Consider the following 27,269-nt stretch of genomic DNA (forward strand, 5'->3'; position numbering starts at 1 on the left):
GCGAGGAGAGGTGGTTGCAATGGGCTGGGCGCCAAATGGTGTAAATTGCTATCAGTGGTTTACACCCGCAGGGGAATCTGGCCCCATTGACTCCAGTACAGTTAGGTTAATTTCCACCTCTGGGAATTTGGCTCATCGACGCCAATAGACCGAAGCCGATTTACTCCAGCTGGAGATCTGGCTTCAGGGCCTTTTCCGGCAGCACAAGTGACCCATTTGCTCCTGGACAGGGCTTTCTGCGGTCCTGCATCCTGTTCCTCCTAGCTACACAGTGAGGTTGAGTTTCCGTCACCTCAGGCCCCGCACGGTCATTGACACCACGGAGAGTGAGTGGGAAACGCTACCCAGACCCGAACGGTGTTAGGTGCAAGGTATTGGAGAACCAGGCCCTCCTGAGGATTGTCTAATGATGATTTATTATGCTCTTAGACACCAGATCTCAAAGCACTTTGCAAAGGAGGGCACCAGTATCATTATCATTGTACAGCTGGGGAAACTGAGGCAGAGGCCTGGGAAGCGACTTGTCCACCATCACCTGGAGCCCAGCCCAGGCCAGCTGAGTCTCAGTACCATGCTTTGTCCACTAGACCTCGTTGCCTAAGGCCCAAGAGGTGAAATTAGCAAAGGCTTAGGTAGCAGATGCTGCTTTGGAGTGGTTAATACAGGTCATCATGCAGCCTGCAGGGGGGGAGAGGGGAGAGACCTGGCACGTTTCCATTTAGTGCAGCCAGCTTCATTTGTAGTTTTCACAGCAGAGCAGGAAACAAGCTTCCCCCCCGGGTGCCCAGCCCGGGCCTGGGGGCAGTGGCTGTAGGGACCAGGTTATTGGCAATATGGTGAGGTGGCTCAGTAGGGGGCGCTCCCCTGTGGCAGTCAGGGGTGGCTCCAAAGTGGGACTCTAGTCCCTGGCCCCTGGATTGGGAGGAGCTAATTCTTCACCCTTCTTTGGGGCGGGTCCTCACCCTCCCAGCCCCTATTATCACAAAGGGGAGGAATTATTTTTTCGCCCCTCTGCCGGGTTGGCACTCCCCCCACGGTCCCTGCTTCCCTGATTAGCAAGGGGGGGGGCGTGTTTCGCCCCTCCCCCGGGTTGGCACTTTCTCCCCGGTCCCTGCTTCCCGGATTGGCGGGGGGGTGTTTCGCCCCTCCCCCGGGTTGGCACTTTCCCCCCGGTCCCTGCTTCCCGGATTGGCGGGGGAGGGTGTTTCGCCCCTCCCCGGGGCTGGCACTTTCCCCCGGCCCCTGCCTGCCGGTCACGTGGTGCGGGGCCCGGAAGAGGATGGCGGCGGCCGCGCGGCGGGGCGGTGGGGGGACGCGGCCTCTCTCCCTCCTGCTGCTCCTGGCGCTCGGGCCCGCGGCGGCCGGCGGGGCGGGGTCCGAGCCGGGGCGCTGGACCGTCACCCCCCGCAGCGTGAGTCGGCGGCGGCGCGATAGGGGCGGGGCCTGTCGCGACAGAGGCTCCTCCCCCAGCGGGGGGGCTCGCTCCCCCTCCCCCCCGTTAGCGGCCCCGCCTCGGGGCCATCCCCCCCCCCCCAACAGATCGGGGGTCAGATTCTTCTGGGCCCCTATAGAGGGGAGGGACCGACCCCTATGTATAGGGGAGCACGCAAGAGGGGGCGCCCTGGGCCCCTATAGAATGGGGGTGCCCTGCCCTGGGCCCCTATAGAAGGGGTGGGGACGCCAGGCCCCTATAGAATGGGGGTGGGGGTGCCCTGCCTTGGGCCCCTATAGAATGGGGGTGCCCTGCCTTGGGTCCCTATAGAGTGGGGGTGGGGGCGCCCTGCCCCTATAGAATGGGGTGGGGGCACCCTGTGTCCCTATAGAGTGGGGGTGGGGGCGCCCTGCCCCTATAGAATGGGGGTGGGGGTGCCCTGCCCTGGGTCCCTGTAGAGGTGGGATATAGGGGTTGGTCTGTCTGGGTGAACAGAGGAGGAGGTGCCCATCTTGGGGCCCCTCTAGAGTGGGGGCGCCTGGCCCCTATAGAGTGGGGGCGGGGGCGCCCTGCTCTGAGCCTCTGTGCTCTTCCATACTAGGGGCAGGGCTGGTGTCCCAGGCAGGACTTGGGCCGTCCCACCTGTTTCTTGTTTGCCTTGTTCTTCATAACAGATGAGCCGTTAGGTCTGTTCTGTTCCTGGGGAACATCAGGAAGGGCGGTGGGCTTCCTCGCCCCACCTGCAGCCGCCTCTGGGGAAAGAGGATCAAAATATCCCACTGCTGCAATTTTGGGAGCCCGGGTGTAGACAGGAGCCCTGTGCCTGCTGCCGCTTGGTGTGCGAGCCTTGGTTGTTCTAGGGCTTCCAGCGCTGGCAGGGGTGGGAAATTTCCTTAGCGTGGGCTCAATCCTTGGATCGGAGCGTGTGTACCGTGAGATCTGGCCTTTTAACAGTGTGCGTGAGAATCTTTTCACAGAGATGTTCTTTCTCCAGCATGTGTGGCAGCTTTATAATTAAAGGGGTGTTCAAACGCCCTAAAGTTTTAAGCAGTCTGCTTTACAAGTCCCTCCCTCTTTGACTTGCTGCAGCTCTCAGTGGCTTGCAATGTCATAACGCCACTGCTTGTCCAGTCGCTGTGAAGTCTCCCGCGTCAGACAAGACCTGATTATTATTTAACAATAATTGTACCATGGCAGTGGCTGGAATCTCCTGCCAAGATCCGGGCCCCATTGTGCCAAGCCTAGTGCAGACTGCGAGAGAGTCTCTGTCCTGAAGAACATCCAATCTAAATAGACAAAAGAGACAAAGGATGGATTTGGGTCCCTAAATTGCCATTTGGGATCTGATGCCCAGAGAATGACTTCTGTAAAGTAAATCCGGTGCAAAACTGGGAGCTGAACACAGATCCCCTGGATCCCAGTCTAGTGCCTCAATCCCACAGCTGTCTGGATTCCTAGTATAAAATACACACAGGAAAATAATATTTCCTTCTTTATATAACATAAAGAATCTCAGGGTGTCTCATTTCTTTTGTGTCCCTATTAAGGCCGGGGAGCTGGGAAATCTGGGTAGTATTCCTGGCTCTGCCACTGACGAGTCACTCTCTGCCTCAGTTTCCCTATCTGGAAAATGGGGGAAAGGGATGGGGAAAAAAAACAACTTTCCTTCCGCTGTTGATTGTGATGCTTAATTCCCTGACACCTGTAAGTGGCTTTGAATTCCTTGGATGGAAAAGGGTAGGAAATAACGGTGTGTTAATATCCCCCATTCAAAGTATTCCTTGCTTCTGTCCCTCTGGAGCAATCTGGCTGTAATAGCAAATTCACGGGTTATTTCCTCTGGAGAGCTGCTGAACGTACCTTATAAAGAGGGTGGTGGATTTGTGTTGACGGGCGAACATCAGTGTTCTTCTGAATAATTGAAGAACTGAATAGAATGTATCTCGGTCAATATGTACCCTGAAAACTTAATGTTCATCTGGGCACGAAGTCGTTACTTGCTTGTTGCCCTATGAGCGATAAGTTCATTAATAAGATCTCTTGATTGGATCAGTGCACCGCTGAAAGCCCTCAAAGTCTGGTACAGTCTCTAGGTATCGGGGACAATGGGATGATCTTAGCACAGTGGGGACATCTCGTTATACATGGCAGCGTCATCGGAACTTCAGAAATAAGGACCTAGCTGAGACCGAGTGTGTGTGGTGTTTAGGGCCCGGTGCCCGTATCCTGTTCCCAGCCCTGGATGGGAGTGTGGTTTGGGGGTGGGCAGTGGGTCCTCTGCTGAGTTCTGGGCCAGAGTGAGGTCATAGTTGTTCAAGCAGAGGAACAGGGAGTCAGGACTCCTGGGTTCTCCGCTGTGTCTGGGTGTAACACGTCTTTTTGCTGCCCTGTCTGTGGATTTGGGTGCACCTGCTTTTGGGGGGTCGGGGGGAGGAAGGTTGAGACTCAATTTTAGTTCATAAAGTCCTTGGAGATCCTCCACTGAGAGTGGCCAGGTGTGCTCACGCTTGACTGGTTTTCCCCAGCCTACTTCCCCTTGTCGGAACCACGTTCATGCTGTTAAAAATTGTGGGAGCTTGTCAGCCCATGTGATCAACTTCCTACTTGAGACCTTCCACCAGCCCTGCCCGGGCCTGTGGGAGTGAGCCAGGAATTTGGCCTGCGTGGGTTACTTGATCGCCAGCCAATAACACATTTTGGTGTCTGAGCTTGTTGCTTTCGCTAATCACGCCTGGTCCCTGTGGGCCGTCTCCCAAGGGACATTCTACCATCCTCCTCCCTCAAACAGTCCAATCCCATTTGTTTTTACTCATTAGCAGCAGGCTGGATTTGAACTTGTGACCTCGGTCCTTTGAGCCCTCTGAGTTCCTCCCTGCCCCACTGCTCAGAAGCTGCTGGTACTCTTTCCTTTTATTAGAGGTGCCAGCCAAGCCCCTCTGTAGTGCTAGGTGCTGTACAGATCTCTAGTAAGAGAGTTTATCCCAAACGGAAGTGCAAGAGCTGGGAATGGGACGCAGGTCTCCTTAGTACCAAACCAGTGCTCTAACCCCTGGATCATGCTGCCTAACGTAGCCCTTTCTTGTTGGGTCTTCTGAGGACAAGCCAGGGGGAGAAAACTCTGCTGTTTCTTAACCCTTCTGCCCTTCTCCAGCAGCAGCCGTGCAAAACTTTTTCCACTCCAGGCTATATGCAAAGCAGTTTGGCCCGAGTGGCTCGGTTATGATGATTCACTAGTGCATATTTCCGGAGTCCTTGCGTCGGTTTGTTTGGGGGATCAAAAACCCCCTCCCTGTGTGTTTTCTTACCTTGTGACCAAAACAAATCTTCCCCACCCCTGCCTTTTCAGAACAGCACCAAGAACCTGTTTGTGTTCTCCAAGACGATGTTCAACGGCTCCTCGATCTCTCTCCAGGGTGAGTAGCTTCAGATGTGTTGAAACGTTGGGCTCTTTACGCTATACGGGGATGGGCTTTTCAGAGTCCAAACAGCATTTGAGGTATGTTTGGCCGTTTTCAAAACATTTTCCCAATGTTTTGCACAAAGCTTCGTCTCAGTTGATACGGTTCCTTGAAAAACATTGGCATTTTCCAACGGGAAACTGTTTCAAAGAAGATCTTCCAACAAACTGATAAGTATGTGCCTCAGTCTTTGCATGATCGGCCCTTAATTAGGAGCCTAAATATGGAGTTTAAGGGGCCGAGTTTTAGGCACCCAGATTTGAAAGCTTTGATCGCAGCTTTCCTGAGAGGGAAATACTAAATCTAGAGAAACAGAGCTCGCCAATAAATTGAAAGGATTGTCTTTGTGGCTGAGGATGTGAGGGAGATTCACAAACCTGAGCCATTCTTTTTAGGTGACAGATCTGAGGAACTGTCCCAGATTGAGGTATCATTAGAGGAGGTTTTGGAACAAATTGATAAATTAAACAGCCATAAGTCACCAGGACCAAGTGGTATTCACCCAAGTTCTGAAGGAACTCAAATGTGAAATTACAAAACTACTAACTGTCATCTGTAACCTATTGTTTAAATCAGCTTCTGTACCAGATGACTGGAGGATAGCTAATGTGATGCCAATTTTTAAAATGGGCTCCAGAGGTGATCCTGGCAATTACAGCCAGTAAGACTGACTTCAGTACCGGGCAAACTGATTGAAATTATAATAAAGAACAATATTGTCAGACATAGATGAACGTAATTTGTTGAGGAAGAGTCAACATGGTTTTAGTAAAGGGAAATCACGCCTCACCAATCTATTAGAATTCTTTGAGAGGGTCAACAAACATGTGGACCAAGGGGGATCCAGGGGATATAGTGTACTTAGATTTTCAGAAAGCCTTTGACGAGATCCCTCACCAAAGGCTCTTACGCAGAGTAAGCTGCCACGGGGTAAGAGGGAAGGTTCTCTTATGGGTTGGTAACTGGTTAAAAGATAGGAAATAAAGGGTAGGAATAAATGGTCAGTTTTCAGAATGGAGAGAGGTAAATAGTGGTGTCCCCCAAGGGTCTGTTCTGGGACCAGTCCTAGTCAACATATTCATACATGATCTGGAAAAAGGGGTAAACAGTGAGGTGGCAACATTTGCAGATGATAAAAAATTACTAAAGTTAGTTAAGTCCCAGGCAGACTGCGAAGAGCTAAAAAGGATCTCTCACAACTGGGTGACTGGGCAACCAAATGTCAGATGAAATTCAATGTTGATAAATGCAAAGTAATGGACACTGGAAAACATCATCCCAACTATACAGAGCTAATTTAGACCCCATCATTTTATGTTACCACTCGAGAAGGAGACCTTGGAGTCATTGTGGAGAGTTCTCTGAAAACATCCACTCAGTGTGCAGCGGCAGTCAAAAAAGCGAACAGAATGCTGAGAATCATCAAGAAAGGGATAGATAATAGGACAGAAAATATCATGTTGCCTCTATATAAATCCAGGGTACGCCCACATCTTGAATACTGCGTGTAGATGTGGTCGCCTTATCTCAAAAGAGATCTATTGGAAAAGGTTCAGAAAAGGGCAACGAAAACGATTAAGGGTGTAGAACGGCTTTTGTATGAGGAGAGATTAATAAGACTGGGACTTTTCAGCTTGGAAAAGAGGTGGCTCAGGGGGGATATGAATGAAATCTATAAAATCATGACTGGTGTAGAGAAAGTAGATAAGGAAGTGTTGTTTACTACTTCTCATAATACAAGAACTAGGGGTCACCAAATGAAATTAATAGGCAGCAGGTTTAAAACAAACAAGGAAGTATTTCTTCACACAATACACAGTCAACCTGTGGAATTCTTTTGCCAGAGGATGTTGTGAAGGCCAAGACCTTAATAGGGTTCAAAAAAGAACTAGATAAGTTCATGGAGAAAAGGTCGATCAATGGCTACTAGCCAGGGAGGGCAAGGAAGGTGTCCCTAGCCTGTGCCAGAAGCTGGGAATGGGTGACAGGGGATGGATCACTTGATGATTCCCTGTTCTGATCATTCCCTCTGGGGCACCTGGCACTGGCCACCGTCACAGACAGGATACTGGGCTAGATGGACCTTTGGTCTGACCCAGTAGGGCCGTTCTTATGTTCTCTGTAACCCACTGACCTGGGGCATCTAAACATACCATGTTATTTTGAAAAGCCCTTTGGATCATATCAAAACACTACTTTTTTATTTGTCATTTAAGCAGCTACCGTGCTAGACACAGCCCTCCAGGGAGAGAGAGAGTTTACATTTCAAACAAACCCAGAGGTTTGTGATGGTCACACATTGACAGTTGCATAATATATATATATATATATATATATCATCTTGTTCTAAGGACCCAGTGAAAATATTCCAAAGCATCACAAAATATGTCCTTTTTTTTTTTAAAGCAATGTTTTATTGCAAAAGAATATGAAACATAGGCCCTGAGTTAGCAGGGTACCTAAGCTTTGAGCCTGGAATCCCTTCTGCTGAAGCTAATGAGACCCTCTTGCTGCATTGCTGAGCGCAGGGGTTCAAAAAACGCAAGTTGGGTCCCCCAACGTTATGAGATTGGCTGGCAGAGCATGAGAGTTCAAAAAATAATGAATGAAAACACACCTCGTGTTTTGATTTCTAGTATTAGACTCTCGGGGGGAGGGGATCGTCCCATTTTCCAGTTTGTCTTGATTCTCACCTATCACGTGAATCCGGTAGCTGGGGCTTTAAGCCCCAGATAGCAGCAGTACCAGCTTATGTACTTTCAAGTTAGGCGTGTGCTCAGGTACTTTGCTGACGTGGGACCGTGACAGCAACATGTTGGGGGTTGACGTTCTCGGGCAGCCGAATGCAGCTTGGTTTTGCTTAGTGCCTGTATGTTGGAGAAGAAGCGAGAGAAACCCAAAGGAAAACTGCCTAGTCCTGAGTTGGCTGTTCAAATTAAGCAAGGTCCCTGGGCCTGCAGAGTCCCGAAGATTCAGCCTCTGCTGATGGGACCCAAGCAAATCATTCTCTCTCCAAAAAAGCCACCATGTGGCTAGAGCTCTGGACTGAGACTTGGGAGAGCTGGTTTCTGTTCCTGGCTCAGCTGCTGGCCTACTGGGTGAACAGGTCAAGTCCCGCCCCTGCCTCAGTTTTGCCATCTGTAAAATGGGGGTAATGATACTGCCTCATCCATCTAATCTTGTCTAGTCTCTCTCTCCCACCCCCATCAGACCACCACAGGCTCTGGTGGTGGGGGAAGGGGTCTGCGTTCTGTCTCCATACTTTTGCCAGGGATGATGTCGTCCCAGCTTTTCCTGCTGAGGATGCAAACGGCCTGCCTTGCCCCTTGCCGGTCGTGACTCCGGCTCCGTTGCTGGGCTCTCGGGTGCCCGTTGGCTGGGTGCTGATGGTGCCTCTGCTTTGCAGTGCTGTCGAAGAAGTGCTTCCCGGGGGTGACCCTGAACGTGACTTGGTACCTGCGGAGCTCCCATTGTCACAACGAAGTCTACATGGACGTAAGCACCTCCGTGTCCTTGCGGCCTGGGCTCTGATTGCGGGGAAGGGCTGGGAGGTGTGGAGAGAAGAGGAGGCCTGGGAAAGGCAGAGGAAATGGGGACAACTGGATGGAGGAGGTATTCAGAGCAGGCTGGTTGGAGGGAGAGCTCTGAGCATAGAGGCCTTTGACACATACACTCCCAGAGGGAGCACGGTCCAGTGGTTAGAGCAGGGGGCTGGGAGCCAGGACTCCTTGGTTCTATTCCTGGCTCAGAGTCCGGTGTGTTAGTGCGTGAGACTGGGGGCATGGGGTGGGGTCAGGATTCCTGGCTTCTGTTTCCAGCTGTACCAGTGACTCCCTATAAGCCCGGGCAAATTCTTTTCCCTCTCCGTGCCTCAGTTTCTCCCTCTGTGAAACAAGGATGATGCTGACCTTGCAGGGGATGGTGGGAGCTGGGGTTGTGAGGCATCATTTAATTGTGTGTAAATCGCTTTGAGACCGTTATGAGACTAAGGGGGGGTATGATTGAGGTCTATAAAATCATGACTGGTGTGGAGAAGGTAAATAAGGAAGTGTTGTTTCCTCCTTCTCATGACACAAAAACTAGGGGTCAGTCAATGAAATGAATAGGCAGCAGGTTTAAATAAATAGGAATTATTTCTTCACACAGTGCACAGTCAACCTGTGGAACTCCTCGCCAGAGGATGTTGTGAAGGCCAAGACTGTAACAGGGTTCAAAAAAGATCTAGATAAGTTCCTGGAGGATAGATCCATCAATGGCTATTAGCCAGCGATGGACTGGGATGGTGTCCCCAGCCTCTGTTTGCCAGAAGCTGGGACTGGGTGACGCGGGATGGATCATTTGATGATTCCCTGTTCTGGTCATTCCCTCTGGGGCGCCTGGCACTGGCCACTGTCGAAAGACAGATTACTGGGCTAGGTGGACCCTTGGTCCGACCCAGTATGGCTGTTCTTATATTAATCTGGTTTAACTAATCTGGGTTAATTCACAGTAATTTTCCCTAGTGTCCACATGTAGACTAAGTTTTGGGGGGACCTGAAGATAGGGGGTTGATCTCTTTCCTCCGCCTCATCTGCGGGGAGTATGACCCCTCCCTGCTGGGCTCTCATTGATCCACGACGTCCTGGCTATCCCTGGGGTGGGGGTGGGGGGAGTCAGAGAGGAGTCTGCCCCCCATCTAGGGTGTTGGCCGGAGCCTGCCAAGCAGGTGATGGGCTGTTGGGAGCAACCATGCGATCGGTGTTCCCTGGGCAGGGAGATCTTTGGGCCTCGGTCCTAGTCTCTTCCCACCCCTGCAGGAGAAGAGAGCAGAGACTTACCTGGCAAATTACAAGACCGAGCTGGAGCCGAAGAGCTCTGGCCAGTACATCCTGCACTCGTATAAACCCTTCAACTGCAGCGACACGGCCCCCCTCGAGGTGAGTTCCCTCTGGGGCCGAGGGCTGGGAACCCCAGGAAGAGAGTGGAGCTCAGAACATAGCTCTTGGGAACAGGGGTGGGTCTGATGACTGGGGGAGGGAGGGGCAGGCGGGGGGGGGGGTCTTGGCGTCTTTGCGGGTGCCCTGGTGGGGGGAGGATGCAAGGGTGGGCTGATTGGGGGTGGGTGGTCTCTAATTCTGCTGCTTGAAACAGGAGGGAGCTGGGGGCTCTTGGGCCATTGGAAGGGGGCTGGGGTCCCCGTTGTCTGTGGGGTTCCCTGGGGCGCCAGCTGCTCTAGGTGACTCTTTCCTCCCGCCTCCCGTAGCTGAATGTAGAGAGTTTCGAGCTGCCCACCCGGCTGGATCGCCTCACGGACTTGCAGGTGGGTAACCCCAAGTGTCGGGCTCCCCCCTTTTCCCCCACAGCCCTGGCTTCAGGCCGATCATCGAGGCCAGCTGGCTAAGAGGGGGGTGCTCCTGCTGCGTCCCCCTGGGGCTTGGGCGGGGGGGAGAGCACAGGCGCTCTCTGGGCTTTCTGCGTGGTGTTGCCTGGCCCTCTGATGTAGGGGACGTCCCCTCCTTCCCTGGCCCTGGGGTAAGAGCTCTGATCATCACCCCCCCCTTTCATGGCTCAACCCTTTGCTCTGATCTAGGGCCTGGCTGCGCTCCCCTGGCTCTGGGGTTGAGTAGTAGGTTATGCCCTGAGTGTGACCGTGCGTCTGTAATTGGTTCTGTCCTGCAGCTGCGCTGCTGGGCTCCTGACAGGTCTTACAAGCTAAACAGGATCGGCCCTGGTTGAGGCTTGGATGGGAAACCCAGGGTGCTTTGGGAACCGGGGTTTGATTCCTTATTGGGTGGTGACTCCAGAGCAGCGCCAGGGAGCAGGATGGGTGACTTGGTAGAAGGCACTTTCCCCGCAGTCAGTGCTGGCGATAAGGGGTGCAGTGCTATTGGTGGGGGGCTCGATAGAGAGCCCTCTGAATCTGTGCTGACCCCAGCACAGCACCGTGTCCCTAGAGGGACAATCCTTCAGGTAAGGGGAGGGATAGCTCAGTGGTTTGAGCATTGGCCTGCTAAACCCAGGGTTGTGAGTTCAGTCCTTGAGGCCATTTAGGGAGCTGAGGCAAAAATCTGTCTGGGGATTGGTCCTGCTTTGAGCAGGGGGTTGGACTAGATACCTCCTGAGGTCCCTTCCAACCCTGATAGTCTGTGATAAGAGGTCTTGACTGATTGTAGGTCCAATAGCATTTTCCCCAAGCATCAGTGTGCTAGCCCTGGTACCCCAGCTGAATGCTACCCCTGGCAGTTCCATCTGCCTCCCTGTCCTTCCCCCTTGCAATTTCAACTGGGCAGCGATTCTTCCTCACTCGCCATCCTAAATGCGTGAGCCGATATTTATTTCTTGTTTGCAACAGAACAATATTTTGTGACTCTTATTACAAGCGGGATGTGATGCAGAGAGAGAGAAATTCCTTTGCCCACTACCTATAACTGAATAATAACTGCACCATCCATTCTGTCTGTATTTTTTAGTTGCAAGAAGCTGCTTTGAAACAAGTCCTGTACAGTGGCTAGAAAGGTGGTTCTGATTTTACTCTCTTAACGGTGTCCAGCCAAGTAAAAAAAAGTCAGCTGGGATTTGAACCTAGAACCAATCAGAAAATGTCCATCAAGAGAGTTTTCTGTTGGAAAATGCCATTTTGATTAAATTGGAATTTTTGGCAAAAATCTTACAGATTTTGACGTTTCCTCTCGGGAGGAAAAAATTGGGATATTGATATTTTTCTAAAATTTTCTGTTTCAGAATGAAAGATCAAAACGTTTAGGTTTAGGAACGTCCTTTATTTTATGTATAAAAGGGTTTTTATCAAAATGTTTTGAGTTTATTGAAACAAACATTTTGATTGACCCAAAACATTTTATTTCCAGAATTTTGTTTGGCAAAAAATTAGAAAATTTGGCTTTTCGCCCCAATTTGGGATGAATTATTTTCTGATGTGTTTATTTTTCACAGGACGGACCATCTGTTTTCCAGCCAGCACACTTCATGCCTTTTCTTGCTTCTTTATGAGGGGTAAAAGGGCTTGGAGCGTGTCTTCAATTTAAATAATAATAGTGTGTGTCTACCCTAAAAATAGCCGTTATGCCTTAACTACGCTAGATGTCTCCTTGGAAGTCCCGGAGAGCTGGACTGGGAGCTCTCCTGGCTATGAATGGTGTATTTCACAAAGGCTTGCTCTCCCCGTTGTTCGATCTGTTTGAGTTTAAATGTGAAACCACACTTGAAACAGTCCGAATAAACCTGCTTTCTTTCTCAGCTGAGGGTCCTAACCCTACTGATCTCCAGTTGTCCTTAGTCTCCCAAGAGAAAAAATTGAGTTAGAGAAGACCTGGATTGCTAATATAGAAGAAATGTCTGCAGCAGAATAAAAGCACTTTTGGTGGCCTTTATCCATCAGAGAGATGCCCTGAAAAGAGCATAACCGCCCCCCCCCCCCACCATGTTTTCTGTCCATAGAATCTTCTAAAAGACATACATTCTTGCCTCTCAATTTCTGCACTCTGCAGCAGGCGACCGGGGTCCAGCGGCGCAGGACCGCGGGTGCGCAGCCCAAGGATGCTGCAGGGAAGCCGAAGTCGTCTGCTGTTGAATTGGCCAGTCCGCCTGGCAAAAATCCAGAAGCGGCAGGGAAGCCGAGCGAGACCCAGGGAAAGAAACTGGGCCCAGGAGAGACTGACGGAGCCAAGAAATTAAAAGCAGGGAGGCAGGGCAAATCAGAGGTGGGTGACCGCGACGGCTGGCAGATCCCATGGGGTGCTTGTCGCCATGGGTAGGGTTGCTTTCAAGGAGCTCCTTGTGTCTGTAGGACTGGATGGATCCAGGCTCGGGTAGATCTTCTCTGTCCCCGCCGTGCAGCCTGGCAAATAATGCCCTGGCTAGGCTTCCTCAGTACACTCTGCTGCCCCCTACTGGGTAGAATCAGCACTGCTCGAGTATGTCATTGGCTGATCCAAAGTTGTATTTGCCATCCCGGGTTTGTCCACCCACCCCTCGGGTTTTGCCTCCACCACAGAAATCAACAGAGGGTAGTCTGCAGTTTAGATGTTCTCCCCAGGTTGCAACTAGGGCTCCTCCCTCCGCACTGCTCAGCCCACACCCTAGGTCCTCTCCCCCCCTCTTGCTGTTGCTGGGTGGGTTAACGAGTGCCCCGTCCCAGGGACTGAGAACGCCTGATTGTGTCTGCTGCTCTGCCAGCGTGGGGGTCGGGGGAGGGTGGAAGGTTTGCCCCTGTGGGGGCAGGGTGCCTCCTGTGGGTCACTTGGGCGTGTCTGTTTGCAGCTGTATGCCTTAGCCGAGACCTGGGAGGATGGGCCCTACATGTTCATCCTGAAGATTGAGGGGCAGAGCAAGGACCCAAAAGCTGCCTCGAACTGGGAGCTCACAAGTAAGCGCAGCCCGAGCCAGGTGGCTGCAGCCTCCCCCCTCCGCTCCCACAGCCTGGGTTCGAATCACTGGGGAAGCAGGGGTCTTAGTGCCCCTTGAACAGGACAGCTGTGTGGGGGAAGGGGTGATTCTCCCTGAGGGAGCTGTGAGAGAGGGGGAGCTGTCCCGGGGAACAGGCTAGGGAGCTGCCACAAGGGAAGTGGGGGTGTGTGCGGGGGAGGGGGCTTTCCTCAGGGGAGTGGTGGGGCAGGGTGGCTGTCCCAGGCGAACAGGGTGTGGGCTGGAGATGTGTAACTGCTGCAGGGCAAGTAGGGGGGTGTGTGGGTCGGAGGGGTGAGTGTCAGGGGGAGTGAGGGTGGGGGTAGAGAGGCCAGGGGAAGGGGGCACGGAGGAAGGGCAGGGGAGGGGTGGGTGGATGTCCTGGGGGGGTGAGGGTGTGTGTGGGGGGGGGGAGGGGGCGAGCTGTCCCAGATGGAGAGGGTGTAGCGGGTGGGGTGGCTGTCCCAGTGAAGTGGGTGGGTGGCAGCTGTCCCATGGGGTTGGGAGGGGGGTGTTGCCAGGGGAGCAATGGGGGGGGGCAGCCATCTCAGCGTGAGTGGGGGGAGGAGGAGTGTGGGGCAGGGTGGGATTGGGGGGGTTGGTGGGAGGTTGTCCGAGGGAGAGCGGGGGTGGGGGAGCTGAGCAGGGAGAGGGGTTGAGGAGAAGGGGACGGATCCCTGCGGAAGGAAGGGGGCAGAGAATGGGGGAGCATCTGGTGGAGAGGGGGGCGGCGAACACGGTTGGAGAACAGCTGTTGCGGCGGGTGGGCCCCTGGCCTCTGCCTGCTTCTCGGCGCCCAGCTCCGTTGTCTCCCTCCCCAGTTGACGTCCGGATGAAGCACCCTCACTACCAGTACATCTCCGCCTCCGAGTGGCCCCTCATGGCGGTGAGTGAGCAGGAGCGGCTCCTGGCCCGGGGTCAAGGCTCAGGGGAGGGGCCCGACCCCCAGGGCTGGCACGGGTTGGGGAGCACGGCCTGGGGGTCTCCATGGCTGTGCTAACACCCCCTCCCCATGAATGCCGGGGGGTTGAAGTGGCGATCAGCAGCTGCTTTCCTGGGGCTGCTGCCGGGTCTCGCTGCTGGCCGTTTTGTGGCCTCCTGGTGAGCGTGTTTGCCAACCCCTCTCTCCAGCGGTGCTGTGCATTGTGGGTAACCACCCAGCTCTGCCTGACCCCACTGCATTCCACGGAGCGTGTTCTCCTTTAGCACCATGAGCTGGGGTGCTGGCTGGTCTTGCAAGCTAAGCAGGGTTTGGTCAGGTTGGTACCGGGAAGGGAGACCGCTGGGGGGGCGCATATCCCACTGCGGCAGGAAGGGACATAGGGGGTAGCATCTTTGGGCCGGTTCTGAGCCCAGCATGGTGTTGGGTGGTGCTGTGGAGTGGGGTGGGGTGCTCAGAAGGGGGAGCTCTCCTGTCAGTGCTACATCATGGCACTGGAGGGGGGTTTGTGCCGCAAAATGGGCGACTCAGTAGGGGGCGCTCTCAGGACTGACCCCCATGCCCCGTTCTGGCACTAGGGGGCGCTGACCTGCAGGGGCTGGGAGGCCCAGTAGGGGGTGCTTTCCTTTTGCAGTCCTCACTTCCCCTGTTGCCCCAGCGTGATGCTAGGGGGCGCTGTGCTGTAAGTGGCCGTTCCAATAGGGGGCGCTCTCCCCTCACAGCCATTGCAGGCCCCAGTGCAGCACTAGGGGGCACCGGCCCCTCAGATCAGGGCTGATCTCAAGGCCACAGGGCAGCGTTTGGCGGGGATGGCGGGGAGCCAGGAGCCCGCCAGACCCCCTCCAGCCCAGGGCCGGAACTCTGCGATCAGGCCCGTCAGCTGTGCCGCTCTCCCGCCCCGCAGTTCTACATGGCCATGTGCATCGTATACGTGTTCTACGGGGTGCTGTGGCTGGGGCTGCTGGCCTGCTACTGGCGGGACATCCTGCGCATCCAGTTCTGGATCGGGGGGGTCATCCTGCTGGGCATGCTGGAGAAGGCCGTCTTCTACGCCGAGTTCCAGAGCATCCAGAGCCAGGGGGTGTCTGGTAAGTGCGTGGGCCCCCGGCGCAGCTCCCCCGCTGGGACTTGGGTGGAAGGCCTGGGGGTGACTCAGTAGGGGGCGCCCTTCCCTCTCGGCACTGACCCCAGCGAGCCCAGATTGTCCCAGGTCTGTCCCTGGCAGGGCTGGCCAGGGGGCATCTGTGCACGGCAGGGAGAGGTGAGGTGATGGTTTGTGCCCTAACCTTCCCGTTCCCCGCCCCGTGGTGACGTTGCTTTTCTCTCCCGTTCCAGTCCAAGGGGCCGTGATCTTCGCCGAAGTGCTGTGCGCCGTGAAGCGCATGCTGGCCCGCGTGCTGGTCATCATCGCCAGCCTGGGTTACGGCATTGTCAAGTGAGTACCTGGGGCTGGGGCGAGGGGGCCCAGGGAGAGGGCGTGAGACGATACCAGTGGAACAGACTTAAGAGTGATGCGTGGCAGATTAGCCCATGAACCCTGGTGGGATGATCCCTGCGTAATGCTGCTTCTAGGAACAAGCAGTTAAATTCCTTCCTGACCCCTGCCAATGACCAGTTTACGCCCTGAAGCCTGAGAGCTCACCTTCCCCTCCCTGCAGGAAGGGTAGCGCGCGTAACGTATGGGTTGTGGGGAGCAGCTCTGTGCCTCACCATCGGGGGCTGCGGTCAGCACAGACTCCAATTGGAGGGGCGGGGGCCCTGGTTGGAGATGGGTCAGCCCATGTGTGTGGAGGACGGGGCGACCGTTCCAGGCGTTTGGGGGGCGGGGGGTTGCGTGAAGCTGAGGAAGGGGGGAAGCTGGAGGAGGGCAGCTCATCTCATGGAAGAGGCCTCTCCTTTCTCCCCTGGCCTGCCTGCCCCGTGGGTAACCCTGACCCTGCTGTCTGTGCTTCTCTGCAGGCCGCGGCTGGGCGCCCTGCTGAACCGAGTGGTGGGCGTGGGGCTGATGTACCTGCTCTTCTCCATCATTGAGGGCGTCCTGCGGGTGAAATCGGTAAGTGGGGACCTTGGGGGGGCGCCACCAGCCATGGGCGGCCTGGAGTCACGGCCCCAGTGACAGCGATGGGGGCGCTTCATTGGAGCCACCGGCCGCCCCGCGGCGGGTGGGAGATGAGGCCTCTGAACGGGGCTATGGTGGCAGTTGTTTCTGGGGGCGGCGGGAGCAGGAGGGATGCAGCAGAGGGGCAGGGGGCATCCTCGGGGCACTGCCCTGCTGGGGACGGCTGTCTGCTGGGCAGGGCTCTCTCTCCTGGCAGCCCCATGCGCAGGAGAGGAACCTTCTTGGGGTCCAGCCCCCAGAGGGATTCGCCCCCGGCCCTGGGGGTGTCGAGCGGGGAGGCGTGTGGGTAGGGGCTGGCTGGTGGAACTGCAGCGGGGGAGGGGGGGGGAGAGGGGCACCATTGTACCCCGCAGGGAGGGGTGGATGCTGGGGGCGGGGATAAACTGGGGAGAGGGCGGGGCTTAGTTGGGGGGAGACCTGGGCCGGTGCGGGTGGGTTGGCTGGCCCTGCTCCACGATCCCTCAGCATCTGGCTCTTCCCTCCCCCGGCCCAGGACCAGGGTAGCCCGGTCACCCTGGTGTGCAACATCTTGCTGGCCTTTGTCGATTCCTGCATCGTCTGGTGGATATCCTTTACCCTGCGCCCCCGGGGCCGCCGCCCGGCCCCCACCCCACAGCCGGCTCCCTGGGGGGAGCGGGGAGGCAGCCAGGGGACAGTCCCGACACTCGTGGTCCTGGCCTTGCCAGGGACAGCCTGTGGGGGTCACCCTGGGGCTCCCTGTGAGAGGCAGGGCGGGGCCAGGTGGGGATTGCCCCAAAGTGGGAGGGGCTTGCCTTGGGGGCAGGGCCTAGCAGGGGGAGGTTTGCCCTGGGGCTCCCTGTGGGCGGGAGGGGCGGGGCTAGCTGGGGGGGAATTGTCCTAGGGGGTGGGGCTAGTGTTCTGATTGGCATTTGTAGGTGGGGAATCCTGTCCTCTAACCGGCTGTTCCATAGAGGAGTGGTTGGCCGGGGAGGGGAGGATCCCTCCTTGATCCCAAACTAACCGCGCCCTGCTGACCCCATCACAAAGAAGCCTTCCCCCCCCCCCCCCGCTGTACGAACGCGGGTTGGACTGTAGCCATCTGTGCTGTCCCCCTGCACCCCCTCCTTGGCCTCCTGCCCTCCCCCCGCTCACCTCTCTGCTTCTCTTCTTCCCCTCTTCAGGCTCAGGATGACCTGGTGCTGCTGGCTGCCATCCCTTTGGCTATGCTTGACTCTGCCCTCTGCTGGTGGATATCCTGGGCCTCCGTGGGTCTGCCCGAGCTCGGCCACACGGCTCCCCTCCCCTCGCGCTCGCTAGCCTGCTAAGATCCTCCTCTGTCCGGGTCCCCGGCACCGCCGGGGTCCGCGGGCGACTGCTCCGTCCAGTGGGAGGTTGAGGACTGATTGGGCAGTGGGGGCTGGGTGTCAGGCCTCCTGGGTTCCGTTCCCCATTCTAGAAGGGGAAGGGGGGGTCTAGTGGTTAGAGCGGTCAGGTGAGGGCTGGATGTCAAGACTCATGGGTTCTATTCCCAGCTCTGGGAGGAGTATGACGTCCAGTGGTTAGAGCAAGGGGCCAGGACTCCTGGGTTCTATTCCCAGCTCTGGGTGGGACTGGGCTATGGTGGTTGGAGCAGGAGGGGGCTGCAAGGCAGGACTCCTGGGTTCTATCCCCAGCTGTGCAGTGGGGGGGAAGTGGTCAGAACTCCTGGGTCGTATTCCTAGGGTTTGCTGTGTAGTATTGGGGGCAGCCTGTCTGTGCCTCAGTTTCCCTGTCTCTAAAATGGAGGTCATGACCCTCACCCCCCCTTAGGCCTCTTAGGGGCTGCAGGAGGCAGAGGATGCTTATTAACCATTTCCTGGCCCTTGGGGAGTGGGGCGGGGGAGGGGACGTGTGTTGTATGCTACCAAGTGCTTGAGACAGGTAATTCTCTCCTGACCCCCTCCCAGCCCCATCTGAGGTGTCCCAGAATGCTTTGCAGCAGTCCCCATTGGTTTATGGGGCATGCCTGGGGGATGGGCCCAGGTCAGACACCATAGAATGGGCGGGGGAGGGTCCCGTGGGCTGTAGCGAGTTCGAGGAGGTGCAGCCGCGCTCCACCCCCCCCCCATCCCCCTGGCGTACCCTGTTTTTTCCCTTAACGGGCCGCACATCCTCATCAGCCTGGTACAGACCATGAAGCTCTTGAAGCTCCGGCGCAACACGGTGAAGCTGTCCCTGTACCGCCACTTCATCAACACCCTCATCTTCGCCGTGATCGGTGAGCCGGGGGCGCTGGGGGGGGGGAGTGCGCTGAGAGCTGGGCCCCCTCTCCCGGCGCGCAGGACCCCGCGGGGCAGGGCTCTGAGGCCACCGGGATCCCCGGATCAGTCTGTGCCCGGGCGGGGGTGATTGGCCCTTGTGCCCTCCCCAGGGAGTGGGGGCCGTGACTCGCTGAATCCAAGGGTTCAGATAGCTGGTGCCAGTGCCCGTTGGGGGGGGCTGTGGCTGACCCCCGGTGCCCACGGGGAGTTGGGGGTGCCCCGGGGAGGAGCTTCTGCCCCCCATGCTGGTGGGGACGGTGGGGGCTGCACCTGGAGGGCTCTGCCCACCCCATCCCGTGGGGAGTGAATGCCCCCACCCCCAGTAGCGATGGTAAAGCTGAACGAGGGGTCGGGGGGACCTGCCTGGCAGCCGTCGCCCTGGTAACAGCCTGTCTCCTCTCCAGCATCCGTCATCTTCATCATCTGGACCACCAAGACCTTCCGGCTCACCAAGTGCCAGTCGGTGAGTAGCCAGGCGCTGCCGGCAGGCTCTGATCCAGGGCAGCCCTGGCATGGCTTGTGGGTGCCCCGGGCAGTCAGGCCGGCACAGTAACCCGGTGAACAAGAGCCGAGCCTGGAGGAGGCCGGGTCCCTTGGGGAGGAACTGGGCCTAGGCTGGCTGTGGAGGCCGCACGGGGCTGCAGATCCGCGCTGCAGCGTCTAACCACCCGGCCCCGGTGTCTGGCTGGCTGCGACCCCCTCTGCAGGAGCTACTGTTGGGATGCTGAGTCCCGCATGGGGCTGGGAATCAGGACTCCTGGGTTCTATTCCCTGCTCTGCCACTGATTCACTGGGTGCCCTTGGGCAAGGCACTCCCGCCCTGTGCCTCGGTTTCCCCGTTGCTCCATAACTCTCCTGCCTCCAACAGGAGGCTGCGTGGCTGAACGTCAGGGGCGCGACAGGATGACCCGGGGAGGAGGGGGCTTCCATGTCTGTGCTGCCTCCCCCGGCTCACTCCCTTTCCCGCTGCCCCCTTGCCCCTTCCCAGGACTGGCGGGAGCTGTGGATCGACGACGCCTTCTGGAGGTTCCTCTTCTCCATCATCCTGCTGGTGATCATGTTCCTGTGGAGGCCCTCGGCCAACAACCAAAGGTGCCTGGACCCCGCCTTTTCTTCCTCCTCCCGGGCTGTGCTCTGCCAGGTGCTCGGGACTGGGAATGGAAGGATCCCACCCAGGTGTCACCTGTACCGTCAGTGCAGATCACCCAGGCGGAGGGGGCAGTGAAAGCATCTAGACTGGGGCTTGGCTGGGAGCTGCGCTCGGCTCCTTTTCCAGGGATGAGCCGCCTCGTCGGATCCAGCCTCGGTTAGAAAGGATGGTACCCGGCAGCAGGGGGGGTGCTTGTTGCCAGGGAAGGGCAGCTGGGGTGGGAGGGGTCAGTTGTTGGGGGAAGGGTCTTTCAAGACGGGAGCTGGGATGGGGGAGTGGGGAGATGGTTCCTGTTTCCCATTGAGCCACTGCTGACCCCAGTACCCCAGCGTGGCACTAAGGGGGGGCATTATTCGGTTCCCCTCACGCACACATACTATCCCGTAGGACCATTGTGAGCATTCGGTCTAACCTGCGTAACCCACCCAGCCGTTCCTGCAGCCAGTCCAGATCTGGTGGCTAAGATGGAGCCACATCTCCACCCAGTCGCTGGCTGCATCCCCTGCCCTGCTCCATGGGCCCAGGTGATGCCCCCTTAAAAAATATTCCTGCAGCTGGCATCAAACAGGAGTTATTTTAAGAAAGTCCTGAGGCCTGCGTTACACACGGTCCTGTAAGGATTCGATTTTGATTGGTAAATGTCAGTAAACTTTGATTTCACCGCAAATACGCAAACCGGTGAGAAAAATGCTTCCATCTGAGAACTGAAATATACAGCTGGGCAAAGGAAGACGAATGCTGCTTCAGAACGTATTAACGTTTGATTTCAAGCTATTTACTCACGGTTTGACGTGGGATATTGACAGTTCGTGTTTTAACAGTTACAAAAAAGTCACTTTTTTAATCTTCACATCTGTCGTTAAATAATTGTCTGTCCCGGCTCCCCCGTAATTTCCCACAACCGTGAAAATTTAAATTAAAAAAATGCTTAAAACCCAGAATTTTGCACAAACCTCAAAGTTAGACATCTGGGGGAACGGAGGTTGTTCATAACTCTGAAATGTTCGTAACTGTGAACCAAACGTTCTGGTGGTTCTGTCAGAAGTTTACAACTGAATATTGACTTTAACACAGCTTTGAAACTTTACTATGCAGAAGGAAAATGCTGCTTTCCCTTTTTGCAGTAGTTTGTTTCACACAGCACTGTGCTGTATTTGCTTCGTGTGTGTGTGTCTGTCTGCTGCTGTGGATTGTATATTTCTGGTTCCGAATGAGGTGTGTGGTTGACCGGTCAGTTCGTAACTCTGGTGTTCACAAGTCTGAGGTTCTACTGTAGCTAATAATGGGGTGGGGGGAGTTTTTTTAAACGTACATTGATAACCTTCAAAATTATTTTTAAAAGAATCTCATTCTGCCACGGCTGGTTCTCCAGGAGGATGATCGCAGCGGTCCTCCTGGCTACAGGATCTATGCATTTGTGAACCATTGTGCTATCTCGGCAGATACGCGTTTGTGCCGCTAGTGGATGAAGGGAGCGAGGAAGAGGACGAGGAAGAGGAACATATGGTGAACGAGGCCTTTGGTAAGTCTGATCTAACAGGATTCTCCTCCCACCCCCCGACCCTGGACTCTGGTGTCCGTTGCTTAGGGCAGGGTAGGGAGAAACTGGCCTGAACTTAAGTGACTCCCTTTGCTCCTTCCCTTTCACCCTGCTGTCTCGGTGGTGTGGCTGGCTTGTGCTCATACACCAATAATACCAATTTGGTTATTGGGGTATACCAACGTGGGGTGTGCAGGAAAGGGGGAGCGACGCCCTTCCTGACCCCTGCTCCCTGAAGCATGAGCTTGATTTCCTCTTAACTTAGCAGGGCTCTAAATTATCACAACCAGGAAATAATCCAGCCACAGGGTTGGACTTCTGGCACTGCTACCTGCATAGCTTCTGCACTGTGTATGTATGTGCATAGGGGAATATATAGGGGGCAAGGTTATTTTTGCCCTGTACACAAAGATAAGGATGTCGGACAGTAATCCAGCTATGTAAGCATGAGGTAGGCAGTGCTGTATAAAGGTCAGAGAAGTGGTGACAGGACTGGGAGTCAGGACTCCTGGGTTCTCTTCCTGGAGCTGGTTGGGGAGTGGGGTCTAGTGGTTGGAACAAGGGAGGCCGGGGGTCAGGACTCCTGGGTTCTCCACCTGGAGCTGGTTGGGGAGTGGGGTCTAGTGGTTGGAACAAGGGAGGCCGGGGGTCAGGACTCCTGGGTTCTCCTCCTGGAGCTGGTTGGGGAGTGGGGTCTAGTGGTTGGAACAAGGGAGGCCGGGGGTCAGGACTCCTGGGTTCTCCACCTGGAGCTGGTTGGGGAGTGGGGTCTAGTGGTTGGAACAAGGGAGGCCGGGGGTCAGGAGGTCTAGTGGTTGGAACAAGGGAGGCAGGACTCCTGGGTTCTCCTCCTGGAGCTGGTTGGGGAGTGGGGTCTAGTGGTTGGAACAAGGGAGGCCGGGGGTCAGGACTCCTGGGTTCTCCACCTGGAGCTGGTTGGGGAGTGGGGTCTAGTGGTTGGAACAAGGGAGGCTGGCTCTGCCACTGATCTGCTGTGTGACCCTGGGAAAGTCACATCCCCTGCTGTGAGGTAGAGATAACACTGGGGAGGGGTTGTGAGGCTAAGTGCGTGTCACGATCCCTGCGGCGCAGCGGTGGGGTTGGGTCAGCCCCGTTTGATGGGCAGTGGTGGCTTCCAACCAAATCCTCTGTTGCCACCCAAGTAGGGGAGGGATCAAACAGCGCAGCAGCCGTGGCTCTGAAATGACTCTGCTGGCCCACTAGACCATGAATGAAATGCGAGAACTCTGGGCAACTGCAGCGGGAGGTGGGTGGGGGTCTGCTCCAAGTTGCTCCCTCATTGACCCGCTGGTTTGGGGCGGGGGGGGATGTCTGTTTTGCAGAAGGGATGAAGATGAGGGGTGCAAAGAATGAAGCCAACGGGATCCTGAAAGGCAGCAGAGTGGTAAGGAATGGGGTCGGGGGCAGGGTCGGGGGCTGATCTGCCTCGTTGCTCCCCAAAGGGGCGTCAGGCTCTGAATCGGGTGCCGCCCCTGCCCCCAGATCAGAGCCCTTTCGGCCCCTCACAGCCCAGCCGAAATTGCTCATGGCTGCAGACGGGTGAGTCAGCGTGAACAGCCTCCGCCAGCCTCCGCGCACCGGGGCAGGGTTTGCAGCTGTAGCGCCGCAGGCTGTGCTGCTCTTGGAGCTGTGAAGCTAAGCAGGGTCAGACCCGCTCACTGTGTGGGTGGGAGACTCAAGACACTGCAGGGATTGTCCTCGGTGACTCTCAGTGGCCAGGGCTGAGCTCTCCCCTTCGAGTCAGTGCTAACCCCAGTGCACCTGTGTGGCGCAAGGGGGTGCTGTGCTGTGGGGTGCTGCCACTCACCACCCAGAGGCTCTAGGGGGCGCTCTCCTGGTCAGTGGATTCTTTGTGGTATTGCAAACTTCAGGCTGATGCGCCCAATCTGGGGGATGCTCCCCTGGACTCCAGCACTCACTAGCTGTTTCCCCCACCCCTCCTTCTTTGCAGGATGAAGATTTGAAATGGGTGGAGGAAAACATCCCTTCGTCTATGGCTGACGTGTAGGTTTGAGTGCGATTCCTGAGGTCTGGCCCTTCCGTCCGATCTTCTCGCACGACCCTCGGGAGCTTCCCCGTGGGGGGATGCTGGGAGGAGGACGGTCTGTTTGTACGCAGGGCCATTGCTAGCCATGCTCTTATAGCCACGCTGGCCTGTTGGCTGTCATGGTGATCACGTTTGGAGCTGGACCCTGGGTGGGAGACCACCGAGGGAAATGCCCAGTGCTGGAGAAATGGTATCAGCAGGGGCTGCTCACCTCTGAGGCTGTACTGACCCCAGTCCGGCACAAGGGGGCGCTGTGCTGCAGGGGGTGAGGCGGTGGTTCAGTATGGGGAACTCTCCCCTGGGAGTCGGTGCTGACCCCATTGCCCTAGCATGGCGCTAGGGGGCGCTGTGGAGCAGGGTGGAGGGCTCGTAGGGGGCGCTTGTCCCTTGGAGTCTGTAATGACCCCTTACGGCACCAGGGGGCGCTGTGGAGCAGGAGGTGCAAATACCTGGATGAGAAATGACCCCCCCCAAACCCTCTCCAGCAATATCCCCTGGTCCGTGCTGTGGGATTTGGGATATTTGGCTCCAGCGTCCTGGCTGAATTTCCTCTCGGACAATGTCCAGATTCTCCTCCCCCTCCCCAAGGGGTAAGATCCCTTTCACGCCCTGGGCTTGACCTTTATTAAACAGCGGTGGGCAGCCCCGTCGGTCCCTGAGGCCCTGCGCTGGTCCGTGCATTAATCCCGTGGACTAACCTTTCCTGCCTCTCTTCCCCTTGCAGGGTGCTACCCCCTCTGCTGGACTCCGATGAGGTAACCCTGCTTTTCCTAGTCAGAGCCCCCGAGAGTCTCCTCCCTGAACCCGCCTGTTAGCTTGCCCGCCCCAAAGAGCACCTGTGTATACAGAGGGCAAGGCAGTGAGTCCCCTCCCCTCGGAGCCAGTGTAGCGCTAGGGGGCGCTGTGCTGTAGGGAGCGGGGGAGGGGCTCAGTAGGGGGTACGCTCCCCTCTCAGTGCTGCACTAGGGGGCGCTGTGCTGCAGAGAGCAGGATAGGGGGCGCTCTCCCCTCACAGTGCAGCACTAGGGGGCACTGTGCTGCAGGGAGCAGGGTAGGGGGCGCTCTCCCCTCACAGTGCTGCACTAGGGGGCACTGTGCTGTAGGGAGCAGGGTGGGGGGCGCTCTCCCCTTGTGCAGCACTAGGGGGCGCTGTGCTGCAGAGAGCTGGGTAGGGGGCGCTCTCCCCTCCTGCAGCACTAGGGGGCACTGTGCTGTAGGGAGCAGGGTAGGGGGCGCTGTGCTGTAGGGAGCAGGGTAGGGGGCGCTCTCCCCTTGTAGTGCAGCACTAGGGGGTGCTGTGCTGTAGGGAGCAGGGTAGGGGGCGCTCTCCCCTTGCAGTGCAGCACTAGGGGGCACTGTGCTGTAGGGAGCAGGGTGGGGGGCGCTCTCCCCTTGTGCAGCACTAGGGGGCGCTGTGCTGCAGAGAGCTGGGTAGGGGGCGCTCTCCCCTCCTGCAGCACTAGGGGGCACTGTGCTGCAGGGAGCAGGGTAGGGGGCGCTCTCCCCTTGTAGTGCAGCACTAGGGGGTGCTGTGCTGTAGGGAGCAGGGTAGGGGGCGCTCTCCCCTTGTAGTGCAGCACTAGGGGGCGCTGGTCTCTTGTGTCTCTGACCTGCTAGGAAACAGAGGCACTGACTGCTCATGAGCACCCAAGATCCCATCAACCCCTTCACAAGAGCCAGGAGCTTACCTAGCTCTGGGTTCTCTGGGTGACTCCGTTCTGCCTCTGTGTCCCCTTCCCGTTTTAGTCGGGCGCAGGGTTTTCCTTCGCCCTCTGCCGTTGTGTAGCTCGGTCCCCGTTCATCAGCTGCCGCGCCCCACCCCAGAGGTGGCCGACACGCAGCGATCTCTTTGGTGTCAGCGTTTAGCTTGGAAGCAGCAAGGAGTCGTCCTAGGCATGGGGGTGACTCTTCTCCTCCCCGGGGGACCTGACGAGGGCCCTTTTCTCTCTCCGGCTCCAGGAAATAGTGACCACGAAATTTGAAATGTCCAAGATGGAGTGAGAAAGGAATCCGCCCAGTCGCGCTGCAGGATACGCCCAGCTTCCCTCCGTGGCCCGTGGGGAAGGAGAGTTGCTGGTGGTTTTTCTTTTAATATATATATTTGTATATGGTTAAAATATTATTTTATTACCTTTAAGTTTCTAATTCTCGGGCTTTAACGGACTGGGGAGCTCTCCCCTGCTAGCGGCCCCAGGAGAGCGCCCCCGTCTGGGGAGGAAGACCAGAATGCACCTCGACCAGGATCAGCTTCTTTCTTGGACTGGATTAGGAAGGAAACTGCTTTCGGCCGCTCCGGGCCTCTGTCCCGCTGGGGAGCGGCGTTGGCTGGACACGTGCAAGTGGTTTTCTAACGGTCGGGGGGAGTGGCGGGGTGGGCAGGGTGGGGAGTGACAGGCAGACACGTATTGGGTGCACCTGTTATGGGGTTCTTGTGAGGGTGCCTGTCTTTCAGGGGTGGTGTCTAAAGGCTGGGGGTGTCTGCTAGGGGGTCGATCTAAGTGGGATGGGGTGCTTTTCTATGGGAAGGCAGGCCGGGAGCTTTGTGTGGGGGCTGGGTGTGTAAGGGAAGGTGGGAGGCACGCTGGGTGCAGATGGCAGTGATGGGTGGCTGGCAGTGACGGGGGCAGGAATGGGGTAGGGAGAAGTCTGGCTCTTCTGGGGCTGCAGGCGAGGTTTGCCCCGCACCTGCCCCTCTCCTCCAGCGTTGCTCCTGCACAGACAGAGCTGGCATCGGTTGGGAGCACCAGACCCTTCACATTCTGCTGCCAAGACCGGGACGCTTCCTCTTTCCAGCCCAGAGAGCCTGAGAGAACCCACGTGCCATGTGCATCCACCACCGGGCGCTGGGGAGGGGACACCGCCACACCGCAATGCATGCTGGGATCCGGCTCGGCGGTAACTCTGAACGTGGGATTCTCTGGGTGGCTGCACCGTGGCCTGGCATCAGCGGGCATCCCAGCTGCTGCCATGGGCAGTGTCTGGCACAGCGTGTCCTCCCTGAGCCTCTTTGACTCCAGTGGGGGCCACTCAGGGTTTTCTCTGCCAACTGGGCACCCGCCGAGGCGGATGGAGTGCCAGGGCTTGCCTGCCCCGGAGCCGCTGCCCTCTTCTCCAACATCGCTCCCGGCCGGCACAGCGGTCGCGCCAAGAGACCTATCCAAGATCCGCTGACGCCCCTGCGGCCAGAGAGGGAGAGACACCTGATCCGTGCCGGGGCCCCCAGTTCTGAAACTGACACGGGTCACTACTCGATGCCCATTGCCAGGGCGAACACGTGCCTGGTGCTTGCTTCAGGCTGCGCCTGGCTGTGAACTGGACCTGGCTCGGACTGGGTAACAACCAGGGACCCGGAGCCCCCGTGCGACCCTGCCTGCAGTGCCCACCCGGTCCCCGGCGTCGCTGGGCTGCCTGCCTCTCTCGCCCGGCTAAGCAGCTGTTTGGTGACTGTCGTGCTGACGAGCCAGCGAGCTGGAAAATCGATCGCCTGCTGCTTCGCCCTCTGCCAGCAGGAGCGGGGCTGTGATTGGTCGTGTCTGATCTTGCGGACAGACACCCCCGCCCCCCATCTCCCTCTCCTCAGGCCTGAGCCAGCAGGATATTAACTACACTACGCAGCTCGGCCCTGGAGCCCAGCCAAACCTGCCCCGTCCCTGTGCCCCTAGGGGGCCCTCGCAGAACTGAGGGCGGCCCATGCGTGGCAGCCAGCCAGGGGCCTGCCAGACCGTTGAGCAGCCCCCTCTTGCAGGTGCGACTCCCTGATCTCTCCCACAGGCACTGCCCCAGTCTGGCTTTGCCCAGCAAATGGCGGGAGTGTTGGAGCCAGGTCCCTCCCCAGGCTATCGGGATGGGGTGACTCCTCTGTGAGCCTTTAAAAATTGACACTGATGGCCTGGAGCATCCT

General features: G+C 57.0%; 1 protein-coding gene across 2 annotated transcripts; it reads left to right on the top strand.

The window, feature by feature from the left end:
• Positions 1–1,245: 1,245 nt before the first annotated feature.
• Positions 1,246–25,490, top strand: LOC123350203 (transmembrane protein 87A-like). Of its 2 annotated transcripts, none has more exons than XM_044988651.1 (20): positions 1,246–1,411; positions 4,779–4,845; positions 8,297–8,385; positions 9,687–9,806; positions 10,133–10,189; positions 12,375–12,587; positions 13,147–13,252; positions 14,112–14,176; positions 15,135–15,318; positions 15,566–15,665; positions 16,190–16,283; positions 16,843–16,914; positions 18,459–18,567; positions 19,015–19,073; positions 19,599–19,702; positions 21,203–21,282; positions 22,644–22,705; positions 23,273–23,325; positions 24,093–24,123; positions 25,328–25,490. In XM_044988651.1, the coding sequence occupies exons 1-20, from the start codon at positions 1,280–1,282 to the stop codon at positions 25,367–25,369; spliced, it is 1,839 nt and encodes a 612-aa protein (XP_044844586.1). In that variant the 5' UTR covers positions 1,246–1,279; the 3' UTR covers positions 25,370–25,490. The 2 variants fall into 2 exon arrangements, with proteins under 2 accessions (XP_044844586.1, XP_044844587.1); XM_044988652.1 differs by lacking the exon at positions 16,843–16,914 and adding an exon at positions 17,492–17,560 and having other exon boundaries at positions 1,248–1,411.
• Positions 25,491–27,269: the final 1,779 nt, after the last annotated feature.

This window comes from Mauremys mutica, chromosome 15, assembly GCF_020497125.1.
Source record: "Mauremys mutica isolate MM-2020 ecotype Southern chromosome 15, ASM2049712v1, whole genome shotgun sequence".
Lineage (NCBI taxonomy): Eukaryota > Metazoa > Chordata > Testudines > Geoemydidae > Mauremys > Mauremys mutica.

What these genes read in the sequence shown, in the direction of transcription:
- LOC123350203 (XM_044988651.1), top strand. Translation starts at nt 1,280, where the DNA reads ATGGCGGCGGCCGCGCGGCGGGGCGGTGGGGGGACGCGGCCTCTCTCC. An exon ending in CTCGAACTGGGAGCTCACAA is followed by an intron (nt 13,253 to 14,111) that starts GTAAGCGCAGCC and finishes CTCCCTCCCCAG; the next exon opens with TTGACGTCCGGATGAAGCAC. An exon ending in CCAGAGCCAGGGGGTGTCTG is followed by an intron (nt 15,319 to 15,565) that starts GTAAGTGCGTGG and finishes CTCCCGTTCCAG; the next exon opens with TCCAAGGGGCCGTGATCTTC.